The 13,725-nt window shown below is 32.6% G+C and overlaps 1 protein-coding gene across 1 annotated transcript; it reads left to right on the forward strand.

Annotated features, from left to right (window-relative positions):
- On the forward strand, window positions 829–4,911 carry LOC109327082 (oligopeptide transporter 1-like). The gene is made up of 7 exons (XM_019560091.1): window positions 829–977; window positions 1,534–1,982; window positions 2,071–2,168; window positions 2,567–3,139; window positions 3,245–3,518; window positions 3,621–3,803; window positions 3,996–4,911. Exons 1-7 carry the CDS (start codon window positions 926–928, stop codon window positions 4,614–4,616), a joined length of 2,250 nt encoding a protein of 749 aa, XP_019415636.1. The 5' UTR covers window positions 829–925; the 3' UTR covers window positions 4,617–4,911.

Below are 13,725 nucleotides of genomic sequence, written 5' to 3' on the forward strand. Positions count from 1 at the left end.
TACTTCATATAAGTTATTTTGGGTTTTACCTTTATTAATAATATGGATACTTGTTAGGAATCGACATTTTAACCACTTTTATTTTATTCGATATTTTAACCGTTAACATCTAAACTAATTTTTATTTATTTTCATTTTTTAATTTAATAAAATTTAAAGGGTATTTTAACCACATGATGCTTCAATTTAGGAATACTCTATTGAGTTTTTTTTTATAAAAACTAAATTAGAGAAATAATTATGAAAACAAAGGGATACATATCATCCTTCCTTCCAATTTTCGGGTTGAAAAGCAACGTTCACACCAATGTTCAAAATAATTTTTGGTGGCACGTTTTTAATTATATTTATTTGATATTATCACCCGTAACATCTTTGCTTTGACAACTGTAATTAATATTTAATAATGAAAAACGGATTCAAAGAAATCTCCATAAAGTATCTCATTTCTTTTTACCATATTTTTAATTCGTAGATTGTAAAAACTAAAAGGAATCTCCATTACATAATATTATTGGTGCTCCTCTTGGCTATTAAGGGAAGTTATTCTTATTTACCAGCATAAAATTCTATTAGATAATGTTTTTAGTGAATTATAGTATATCTTGCTGATAGAAATTAATATGAATGCATGACAGTGATTTAATGATGACTAAGTGACAAAAGTCAAGTTTGACCATTTTCAACAAAAAGAATCCATTTTTTATGGCAAACTAGTCCAGCAGGACGTAAACTGTAATTAAAGAATTTATTCCAATTATATATGATTCGATTTCTTTATGCGTGATAAAACAACAGAAAAATTGTCTTTTTCTTAGTACAAAGCTGAGCAAATTTACCTATAAAAAGGAAGCATTCACTAAGAATTTCCGGGTGGAATAATAAGGAGGAGGGAGAAGGTTTTCTACTACATCCTAGTGCAACAATGGCTGGAGTCGTGGACGAAGTCCCTGAGCACCACAAACTTGGCATAACTGGTATAACTTGCTTGAAAACTTTATTTGTTATGCTAGCATGAATTTATATATACATTGTCTTGCACTTACCCAACAATGTTTTCCTTTAATTGTGTTGAAGATATGATAGTTTCATTAACAGAAAGCATAAATTTCTATTAGATATTGTTTATCTAATGATATTATATGAAATTATTTATTATACATGCATGTTTTCATTACGTAACTTAAATATGTGGAAGGTGTGATTTCATGACCTGATATCAAGATTTTCATCACTAGTTGGTCATGGGTTCTCATGGCTCTCATATTGTCTTTCTCAAATTGTGTATCAAATTGTGTGATGTGGTTTTTATACTTGTTTTGGTTTTAAGATGGAGTACATTAGAGATCGTAAAATTAATTGTCTACCTTCATCCAATTGCTAATGTTTTTTCATGGAGATGGTTTATGACAAATAGGTTGTTGAATGTAAATGTTATATATGTGTGTTAATTTGAAGTAAGAGGAAGCAAGTTTCATTTTGTATAATATTTTTATGAGCATGTATTCTAAAGGTGTGTTATGGTTGTTGCAGATGATAATAATGAGATTGATGACAATCCAATTGAGCAAGTGAGGCTCACGGTTTCAATATATGATGACCCTACGCAGCCAGTACTAACATTCAGGACATGGGTTTTGGGGATGGGATCATGTGTGCTCCTTGCATTTGTGAACGAATTTTTCGGCTACAGAACCAACCCTTTAGGCATTTCATCTGTAGCAGCTCAGATTGTGACCCTTCCACTTGGGAAACTAATGGCTGCAACACTACCAACTAAAAGCTTTCATGTCCCATTGACCAAATGGTCCTTTTCCTTGAATCCAGGGCCATTTTCTATGAAAGAACATGCCCTTATCACTATCCTTGCTGGCTGTGGATCTAGTGGTGTTTATGCCATAGGCATTGTCACTATTGTTAAGGCTTTCTATCATAGGAGTATCAATCCTATTGCTGCTTTTATGTTAGCTATATCAACCCAGGTGAATGATTGATTAATTATAAGTTTATTTTCTATTTAAGGTTATTCAAATATGGTGAACCTTCTCAATTGTTTCTTTGAATTTATAGATGCTTGGATATGGATGGGCTGGGATATTCAGAAAATTCCTTGTTGACTCCCCATATATGTGGTGGCCATCAAACCTTGTGCAGGTTTCTCTATTCAGGTACTCTTTATTTGATATTAGACAATATATATATTATTTCCTCATTGATATTTATTATAGTAAAAGAGATTAAAACTAATAATTAACACATTTAATTTAAAAATAGTTTTAACCACCTATCTTAGAAATACTTTTATTTATACTAATATTGATTAAATCACATTTTATAGGACCAACAAATGAATGTTGTATATTTCTTTAAAACCATCCATTTCATTGATAATTGACAAAGCTTTGAGTTGATTGTGGACTTTGTTAACACAACATCTTTTATTTAGACTTAGGGTTGAGCATGTTTAGTTTTTGTAACAAAGCACAACATAAGCATGATTCCGTACAATTATTTAGGATAATGATGTTATATTTGCCATTGACAAATACTTGTTGAATGACCACAGGGCATTTCATGAGAAAGATAAAAGGCCTATAGGAGGACACACTAGGCTTCAATTCTTTTTCCTGGTCTTTATAGCAAGCTTTGCTTATTACATTATTCCAGGCTACTTCTTCCAAGGATTATCAGCTATCTCCATTGTATGTTTGATTTGGAAAAATTCAATAACTGCACAACAAATTGGTTCTGGCATGTATGGCCTTGGAATTGGTTCATTTAGCCTTGACTGGAATGCTGTTTCTGGCTTCTTAGGAAGTCCCTTAGTTGTGCCTGGTTTTGCTATCATCAATGCATTGGTTGGATTTGTGGTGATTTTGTATATTGTGATTCCCGTTTTCTATTGGAACAATATATATGATGCAAAAAAGTTCCCCTTAATCAGTTCTAGAACATTTGACTATACTGGTGCAAAGTATAATGTTACCAGGATCTTGAACGACAAAACTTTTGATATTGATATAGACAGTTATAACAATTACAGCAAACTCCATCTTAGTGTCATATTTGCATTAAATTATGGGTTGAGCTTTGCAAACCTTACTGCAACTCTTTCTCATGTTGCCCTCTTCCATGGAAAGTATGTTTCTATACCCCCTAATATGTAATTATATATAAGACTCGTGTGTATTATATTTTCTATTCGGAGCCATCTAACTACTTATTCTTGTACATTATTTAAAAGAAAAATTTGGAGCTTGTGGAAGAAGACAACTAGGACAACTTCAGAAGGAGAAAATGAAGGAGATGTGCATACAAGAATAATGAAGAAAAACTATGAGCAAGTCCCTGAGTGGTGGTTTGTGACCATCTTAGCTCTAATGATTGTTATGTCTTTGGTAGCTTGTGAAGGCTTTGGAAGGCAACTCCAATTGCCATGGTGGGGATTCTTACTTTCTCTAGGAATTGCATTACTTTTCACCTTACCAATTGGGGTCATTCAAGCAACAACGAACATGGTAATTACTTGTAATCAGGCCCCTTGTATGGCTTTCTACTTTTTATATTATTGCTTCAAAGTGTGTTTGTCTTTCTAAACATGCAGTAACTTGTCCTTGCAGCAAACAGGACTGAACGTGATCACAGAGTTAATTATTGGGTTCATGTACCCAGGAAAACCCCTTGCTAATGTAGCTTTCAAAACTTATGGCTACATCAGCATGGCACAAGCACTTGGATTTCTTGCTGACTTCAAATTAGGACACTACATGAAAATTCCTCCAAAATCTATGTTCATTGCACAGGTGAGATGTGTTTTTTATGTTTTAGAAAGAGTACTTCTATATCCTCCTGCCGACTTAATCATTGTTTAAACTAAATAAGAAAATCTACAAGCATTTGGCAGGAGAACATTGCAAAACCCTTCAGAAAATATAAACATCCACACACATGAAAATATACAAGATTAAATACTAATTCCTTTTTATTTTCCTCAGCTGGTGGGCACTATAGTTGCTTCAACTGTCCACTTTAGCACTGCATGGTGGCTTCTAACATCTATCCCTAACATTTGTGATGAAACATTGTTGCCAGAGGGTAGTCCATGGACATGCCCAAATGACACTGTCTTTTATAATGCTTCAATTATATGGGGAGTAGTAGGTCCACAAAGAATGTTCACCAAAGATGGTGTTTACCCAGAGTTGAATTGGTTCTTCCTTATTGGCGCACTTGCACCAGTTTTAGTGTGGCTACTTGCACGTAAATTCCCTAATCATAAGTGGATTGAACTCATCAACATGCCAATTATCTTTATAGGTGCTAGTGGCATCCCTCCAACAAGATCAGTGAACTATATTATGTGGGGAATTGTTGGAATCTTCTTCAACTTCTATGTCTATAGAAAGTTCAAGGTATGGTGGGCTAGACATACTTACATCCTCTCAGCTGCTTTAGATGCTGGTATTGCTTTCACTGGTGTGTTACTCTATTTTGCTCTCCAAAACTATAATGTTTATGGTCCTCAATGGTGGGGTCTTGAAGCAGATGATCATTGCCCATTAGCCAAATGCCCTACAGCTCCAGGTGTTGTTGTAGCTGGATGCCATATCCACTGACCTCCTTATTAATCCACCTTCAAGAGAAATTATTATATTGCAAATTGTTTGCCACACACAATATTTTGGCGGTAAAAAATGTTTTTAGCCAAATTCTTGGGTCACATTGAGCTTTTGAGTTTTTGATATTAAGATATGTTAGTCATTTACAGACTAGGAAATATATCAACACCTTATTCACCCGTTCTAAACGGTACCCTCAGTATATTGCATGACTTATTTGAAGCCCTACAATTATTTGGTTTTTTAATTAATTATTGAACAAATAATAAAATTTATTTGTTTTTTGTTTTTGTGTATGACAAGATGAAATTTTGCTCCTACATATCCGTATGGGAAGTATAATATCGAGACTACGTTAGAAAATTATTTTTTGGTTGAGTATTTTAATTAGGAGCAGAAGTGACATCATTAGACTAAATGATGAGTTGATGAAAAGAAGCTATCATTGACAATCTTTCCTCCATTCTTGATGTGATTAGTCATTTATATATATTTTTTAAGGAAAATAAAATGTATATTTAATTTTGATATTCATTATTTATAAGAGAAAAATTAATTTTTGTTAATATTAGTTTTGTTGCCAATTGTTAATTTAATTAAGAGAAATTATTTTTATTTTAATTTGGAACTAAATCAAATTAATAGAAGTATCGCAACAATACCATTCAAAGATCATATACGAATGAGAAGTGATACCACAACCATATTCCATAATTGATTAATCCAAACAAATTATATATTTAATAAATGATTATAATAAAAAGTTTGAAATGAGACTATTTTTCAAAAAAAATAATTTTATTAATTGTCATTCCAATTGTAGTAAAAGCTTCTAATTATTGGATTATGTTGATGTTTTGTTATTGCAACTTATCCTTCATAATATTAACATAGTTAGTTATTACAATTGTTGTTGAAATTATGTTTAACATTATTAAGGAAAATATTGTTTGTTAAAATTATACATTATTTAAATAATAATACATGGCCAGGTTTACTTCACTCAAACATCACCTTAATACAACAACGCAACACACGTATAACATTGTTGTATTAAGCATGTATAATAATACTGTCTATAAAAAGTGTTGTTGTATTAATCCTTTACAACAGCGCATGTCAGAGCTTCCCCTAGAACTTGTTGTTGATTTGTACAAATTAATATTTGCATATACATTTATTAGTAGAATAAATATTCTCAACAACACAACAATTATACATTATGAAAAACACAGACACATTAATACAGACCAAAAGTTTGTTTTATTAACATCAGTACAATACAAACTACAAACAATGAATATCATGCCAATTATGTTTTGACAGAGTACATAATTATAAATAAAAAAATTTCACAAATTACAAAGAAACAAAATTATACAAATTACAAACAATCAAAATTAAGCTATAATTATATAAAGACTACTTGCATCTACTTTTTTCCCTTTTTTGATTGTTTTTGGCTTGTAAAGTCATCCATGTTTGAAGGAACATATTGATTCACCCAAAGCCCTTCATCATGATCATCTCTTGTATATAAATCATCGTCCATAGTTGGTCCACTCTCACACGACTGATATGTCCCAAAAAAAGATTATCTTCATCAATATCTTCATATTCTTGGTCATCAATATTATTGACGATTATTTTGTTAGTTAAAAGAACAATGGACCATTTCATATCAGCTGGGTCACTAAAATAAGAATACTTGTTGAGCTTGTGATGGTAGAATAAATGGCTCATCTATATATACTAGCCTATTAAGATCTACCTACATGAATCCTAACTCATAAACTCAGAAGCCATTGTTGTTATCAACCCACATACAATAAAAAACCGACATTCGAAACATTCTGTAATCCAAATCCTATATTTGTTCAATCACTCCAAAGTATCACATGTTCACATATATTGAGTTTCTATCTTTTGTACTTGATATGTGCAAAGTTCGAGCAACAAGAGTCACACTACTATTTTGCATGTTACTTTGGTCATCTTGTTTTTCATATAAAATGTGAACCCATTAATTAGGTAACTAGTGTGGGATAAGACATGAATACTTGGACCATTGGCTAACCATTTCAATCTTTCGGAAACCGAATGTACATTTATATTTAACTCCTCATCAATATGATTTTTAGCCACTTTATGAAATACCGATTATGCTCTTTGTAAATCCAATTTTCATTCTTACTTGGGTAAGACTTCCTTAGCATCTCCTTTTGTATTTCAACAAATGGCTCAACCTCGTTGGCATTATGTAAAACATATAAGTGCGCTTTCTCCAATACGATTCTTGTTATAGTCAATATTTCATTCCTAGTAATACCTTCACCAAATTGTTTTTTGCATATCGAGGCTTTGGAATGCCCATGAAATCACCATCGGTAAGGTATGTGGTACAAAAATCAAGAGCTTCTTCAACAACATATCACTTGATAATACAATCTTCTGGTCTTCATTGGTTCTTCACATACCCTTTAAATGTCTTCATATAACGCTCAAAGGGGTACATCCATCTCATATAGGAAGGGCCACATAGTTGTGTCTCTTGAACAAGATGAATGCTTAGATGAACCATTACGTCAAAAAAAGAAGGTGGGAAATAAATTTCAAGCTCACACAAAGTCAAAATAGTTTGTCTTTGCAATGTAGGTAATTTCTCAGGGTCAATCACTTTGCTACAAATTGCCTTGAAGAAGAAGAATAACCTAGTTATGGTTCCTCGAACGTTTTTAGGCGGAATTGACCGTATTCCAATAGGCAATAAATGCTCCTTAAGTACATGATAATTATGAGACTTAAGAACTTTTAACTTGAGGTCTTTCATTGATACAAGGTTCTAAATGTTGGAAGAGTACCCCTCTAGAACATTAACACCATGAAGAAATTTACAAAATTCCATTTTCTCCTTCCTTGACAAAGTATAAGCTGCTGGAGGTAGAAATATACGTTTTTCCTTCATTATTGGCCCCAATTCCTCTCTTATTCTCATACTAACCAAGTCCAACCTTGCATTCAAGCCATCTTTGGTATTATCAGGGACATTGAGTAAGGTATCAAGGAGTCTTTCAAACACGTTTTTTTCAATATGCATAACATCGAGGAAATGTCTTACATATAATGAACTCCAATATGGAAATTCAAAGAAGATTGACCTTTTGTTCCACTCATTTGTGACAATTTCTTTTGGAAAAGGTTTACCAAAATTATTATTCAAACCTTTTAGCTTTTGAAATAATTGGTCACTCATCAATGACAAAGGAGCATGACCTTCTTCATTGTTTCCATCAAATGCTTTTCTCCATCGTCGATAGGGATGATCTAAATGCAAAAATCTACGATGGCCAAGGAAGACATTCTTCTTATAGTGTTCCAAACTCATTGAATGAGTATTATCTTCACATAAAGGACATGCAAAATTTCCTTTTGTACTATATCTAGACATATTACCAAAGGCAGAGAAATTTTGTACTATATCTTCACATACTGATTGTGTCGAACAACAAAGCCCTCAAGTTGAATCTTTCTTCCCTATACGCATCATATACATTTATGCCCGTCTCCCATATTTCCTTCAAGTCTTCAATTAATGGAGCCAAATATATGTCTATGTCATTTCCTGGTTGTTTAGGTCTAGAAATTAACATAGATAACATCACATATTTGCACTTCATGCATAGAGAAGAAGGTAAGTTATATAACACCAACATCACTCGTCATGTACCGTGGGATCAACTTTGAACACTATGTGGGTTAATTACATCCTTTGACAATGCAAGGTTTAGATTTCTTGATTCTTGACCAAAACTAGGATAGTCATGATCATTTTTTCTCCATTGAGGAGAATCTGCAGGATATCGAAGCTTGCCATCTATAATCCTTTCTTCATCATGCCATGTCAACTTCTTTACATCTTTGGCATTGCTACACACACGCTTGAATCTTGATTTGATGGGAAAATACCATAGAACCATTTTTGGAATTGAGTCTTCCTTCTTATATCATGATGCATTACATTTAGGACAAAACTTTAATGAAACATACTCATTAAAAAAATAAGATACAATCATTTTCACAAGCATGTATCCTAGTGTAGTCCATGCCAATGGAGCATAACATTTGTTTTGCATCATAAGTTCGAGAAGAGAGCACATTATCTTCCGGTAAAATCTCCTTTAGAAGTGCAAGAAAGTCGGTGAAACTCTTATCAGTCCATCCATTAACAAATTTCAACTTATACAACCTTGACGCCGTTGTCAATCTTGTGAATTTAGTACATACATCATATAATCGTTTCTCAACATCACTTATCAACCACTAAAACATCTTAGGACAATCCTGAAGATCCTATTCGTCAACGTTTGCCATTTCCTCGAAACGATCATCTTCATATGCATTTGTGTAGTTGTATTTCTTTTGCATTTCATCATCACAACCCACAACGTCTATCTTCTCACCATGTCTTATCCAGCATTATAACTTTGATCAATACTTTGACACACTAAATGAACTTTTAACTCATTTGGAGTAATTCGGTTTGAGTAACAACATCTTAAGCAAGAACATACAATTGTATTATGGTTTTCAACCTTCGTCAATCGATTGACACTCATCCATTTTCGATCCATTTTCTATTAACAAAAAAATATAATGAGAATAAATTCCTAAACCTAAAGCTTGGAATTAAGCTCACCAAGCAGAGCAAATACATTATTATGTAATTAAAGTGAAAGAGGTCAGAAAGTCCCTAACTCAATACAAGCTAAATGAGTGAAATCACTCTCACTCATTTATAAGGAAAATATTCAAAACTCAATACAAGCTAAATATAATGTAATTAAAAAGGTAAATCATTACAAGGAAAACTCACTTACAATTCAGTGTTTAATGCATGAATGATGATTTTGAGGTTAAACGAGTGAAGTATTTTCGAAATTGGTGAAGAAGGACTTTCAAAATCGGTGTTGAATGATTTTCGTGTTGAATGAGTGAATGATTTCCAAAATTTGGTGTCGAATGATGATGAAGTTGAATGATTTTCGAGGTCGATTTTAAGAGTAAATGAGTTTCAATGCTGAGTAAATGAGTGTTAGGATTGCTGAATGTGTGAGAATGCAGGAACAATTTAATTTTTTAGGGTTTGCTAGTATCTTGAATAACGCATAATGAAAATAACACTATCAATTATACCTAATCAATAGTGCCTCATAAAAATAGCGCTATGGAAGAACTCCCCATTCAAATATAAAGAAGGTAAGTGTTCTCCAACACAATCTGAAGGAAACACTGTGGAAAATACAATAATTTTTTACTAATTAATGTTTTTAGTGATATTCAAATTATAATGACATTCTGACATTCGATTAATGACAATTAATTAAATATATAGAACAATTAATAATAGAAATAAATAACATTCAAACAATTTAAGAAATGGGAACCCATTAATCGATTAAGAAATGAGATAATTGATTACATGGAGTTATAGTAGCTGAAATCTTGGATTTCGTGGGCTCGTTAATCGATTAAGTACTGTGTCAATCGATTAAGTGCAGATGAAATAGTTTTGTTGATCATATTGACAATGCTTCTTATCAAATGTGTTATTGTATAGCTAAAAGAAAATAACACGAGAGATAATTTTTCAACAATGCTTTCTACGAATGCACCGTTGAATTAAACGTAATCAACAACGCATTGTTAAAAAACGATGTTGTATAGGTATAACAACAACGCATGCATAAAAAAGCGTTGTTGAAGACCATTATTACTAATTCTACACAGTTAAGCACACAACAGAAAATAACCTGAATGCATAAAGAAACAGAACAAAACAAAAAACTGAATGCATACAGAAATACAAAATCACAACTATATGAACACAACTGAATTTCAACTGAACTCATATATTAAACGTTAATTACACTATAATGTTACATAAATATATATTACATACACAAAATCATATACATTACATTGAATATTAATTGAATTCCCAAAGCTACAATCTATGCAAAAATCTACTATACCTATTTGCCAACAAAACTAAGTACAAACTTTGACCAATGTTTGATAAGTGCCAAACATACCTAAATTTCAAACACTTTTATGGAACTTATCTTAAGCATAATTGAGAAAATACCAACTTAAAACAATACTTTTTGGATAAAATATCACAATCTTGTATATTTGTGTTTGTATTTCTTTTTAATGTGTTTTGTAGGATTTAGAAAGAAAAAGAAAAGAGAATAAAGACTCATGGTCCAACAAGAAAAAGAAGTCAAATTCAAGGTGCTCAAGCAGGCTGCTGACCGTGGACCAAGCCACGCTGAGCTGACCTAGACACCAGCCTGGCACGGTCAGACCTAACTTGGCTCAATCAAACCAACCTGACACATACCAAGTTGCTCAAGCAGGCAGCTTAGCGGACCTGCTTGACCGCTCAGCCTAGCACTAGAAAAAGCCTGACACGGTTAGAACACAAGCTTGGCACGGTCAGATATAACCCTGGAACACGCCCAAGCTGCTCAAGCAGGCAGCTCAACGATGCCACATGTATGCTGAACGGTGAACCAAACACCTAACCAGGTCATCAAGCACCAAGCCACGTCTCAGTCAGCACAGTCAAAGCTGCTCAAGTGACCAAACCCATGCTGAAGGGTTTGGTCAGCTGCTGAGTGGTGCAAACAGACAGCTCAACGGTGGCATGGAACTCTATAAATAGGAAGGCATTTTATTCAAAAAATAGATCTTCTTACCTTGAAAATCTTATTCCCTGAAGTGAAAACGCAATTCTCTCTTCTTGTTCTTAGTTGATAGAAGTTCTTTTTAAGTAAGTTTTATAGTTTTTAGTTTATAATTCAAGAGGAGAAAGAAGAACGCAAATGAGATGCAAAAATCCATTTTGTAATCTCATTTGGAACTTAAAGCATCCAATCCTTGGATGGATGGCTCATGCTCCTAACAATTTCATTTGAATGTGCATTATGTATTTCTTCTTCTTCTTCTTCTTTTATTCTAAATTTGAATTTTAATAATTGAAGTTGGTGCTTTGGTTAATTTTATTTGTTTGAGAAATTCTTAATGCTCTTTTTAGATTGATCACCTAAAAACTGATTTCAAGTCATGAAAAATTACTTGTCTCAAACACTTAACAAATAAACTAAGAAGTAGTTGTACTACTTAGTTTATTTGCAAAGTTAAGCATGCTTTTCTTAAGATCTTATATTCATTACTACTTCAATATTAGAGTAGCCAAGATTAGGGNTACTAACTTTTATTTATTGTTATTTACATTCCGCAATTTATTTATTCTTTAATACCAACCTTCCTTAAGGAAGAAGTCTGGTTTGTTAATAAAAGGAACCCGAAAGGGAGTAAATAAATAAAGGTCACTTAACTTTATTATTCTTTTGTTCTTTATTTATTTGTTTCTAACAACTAACTATTCATCACTTTTGTACATTAGAATACCATTAAACTGGTGTTGAAATTTATTCCACAAAACCGAGATGATATTCAAAGGTACTTAATAATTATGTAATAGGGGATTGCTTCGATACCATTGTACATTCGTTAGAATTTATTCTAACACCGAGATGGGACAAAGGAGGAATAACTTATTCACATGATTATTAGAAGTAAGTTGTAACTGGAATATTCTTGAAACCATTATACCGGCGTTGGAATTTATTTCAACAAAGTCGAGATGGAGAACAAAGAATAAAATCGAGTCACTTACTTAACCAAATAAAAAGAGAACACATCGACGAAGAGAAATTTTCGCCTTTCAACAAATTGGCGCCGTTGCTGGGACAATTTGTTGAGAGGGGAAAACCTACCTCTCTCAAACTTCTCCTTTCAACAATGTTCTCTAATCTGGTTGACTTGGCCATCTATATATGATTTGCTAACAAACTTCATTTCATTAGTTGACTGCTGCGGATTGATCTTCTTCAGGAATTTCAGCACATAATAGCTGCAATCTCCCTCATTTGTTTGACAATGGGTCTACAATTAAAACGAAGTAAACATATAAGTATTATCTTAGTTGAAATATGAATACACTACACATATAACTATTTGAGATTATTTGTGCCAATACCTTTATATGAGTCCACTTGATTTTGTGTTGTGGTATTGTTTTTCTAGAACGACTACAGTCTCTGTATACTCTCACCGTACTAAACAATAGAAAATGCACTTAATTACGAAACAACTAGGAAATTGAAAGTGTAACTAAAAAGTTTAAATAAGTAGTCTACTTACTTAGAAAACAATTCTTTCATAGCGGGGTACTTGTCCGGACCACCATGTGCCAATGAGTCAAAGTAGTATATTTCTTCATTGACTCGATTGATGGCAACCAAAAGCCAATGTTGCCTAACAAAACATATGTACATGGTTAGGAAATGTTAAGCATAACAAACATACTAAAGACAGAAATATAAAAGATAATTAAAAAATGCTCACTCGATATTAAAAGGTTCAAGAACTAAACCTACAGATTCTTTACGAATGAGGAGAGTATCTGCAATCAGTTTTGTCTATTCCCCAATATTATTTTCATCACTCGACACCAAAGCGGTAACATATAGGGATATGAACATCATATTTATCTTATTTACTGAAACAAAATTTTCATACAAGTACCTAATATATATAACACAAATGTTAGTTAATTATAACACACCGCTATGCAAAAGCGAGAAGTTAAGACAACATAATTTACCTCATATATACACATATAGCAATTACAACTATCCATTCATGTTTATTTACATCCTAATATATACACATATTTTTTGAGCTCATATATACACATATGTTTTGAGCTCACATCTCTGGTAGATGGCATCGAGCTCACATCCCCCAAAGATGGCTTAGTGTTTTGGTTGCTACTGGGGGTAGAATGTACATTTTCCTGAAAGATTCAATAAAAAACATATCAATTATAGATCAATATATATATATATATATATATATATATATATATCATATGAGAGAGCATAAGGTGAAAAATCATACGTTAGAAGGAATTACTTGTACAAAGTCTACTGGCTAACTCACAAAAGTGCCTATAGCCCCTCCAACTATGAAGATA

This window comes from Lupinus angustifolius, chromosome LG14 (genome assembly GCF_001865875.1).
Source record: "Lupinus angustifolius cultivar Tanjil chromosome LG14, LupAngTanjil_v1.0, whole genome shotgun sequence".
Taxonomy (NCBI): domain Eukaryota; kingdom Viridiplantae; phylum Streptophyta; class Magnoliopsida; order Fabales; family Fabaceae; genus Lupinus; species Lupinus angustifolius.

Coding starts and splice junctions, on each gene's coding strand:
- LOC109327082 (XM_019560091.1), top strand. CDS start 926: ATGGCTGGAGTCGTGGACGAAGTCCCTGAGCACCACAAACTTGGCATA. Junction 1,983..2,070: donor TGTTAGCTATATCAACCCAG/GTGAATGATTGA, acceptor TTGAATTTATAG/ATGCTTGGATATGGATGGGC. Junction 2,169..2,566: donor GTGCAGGTTTCTCTATTCAG/GTACTCTTTATT, acceptor GAATGACCACAG/GGCATTTCATGAGAAAGATA.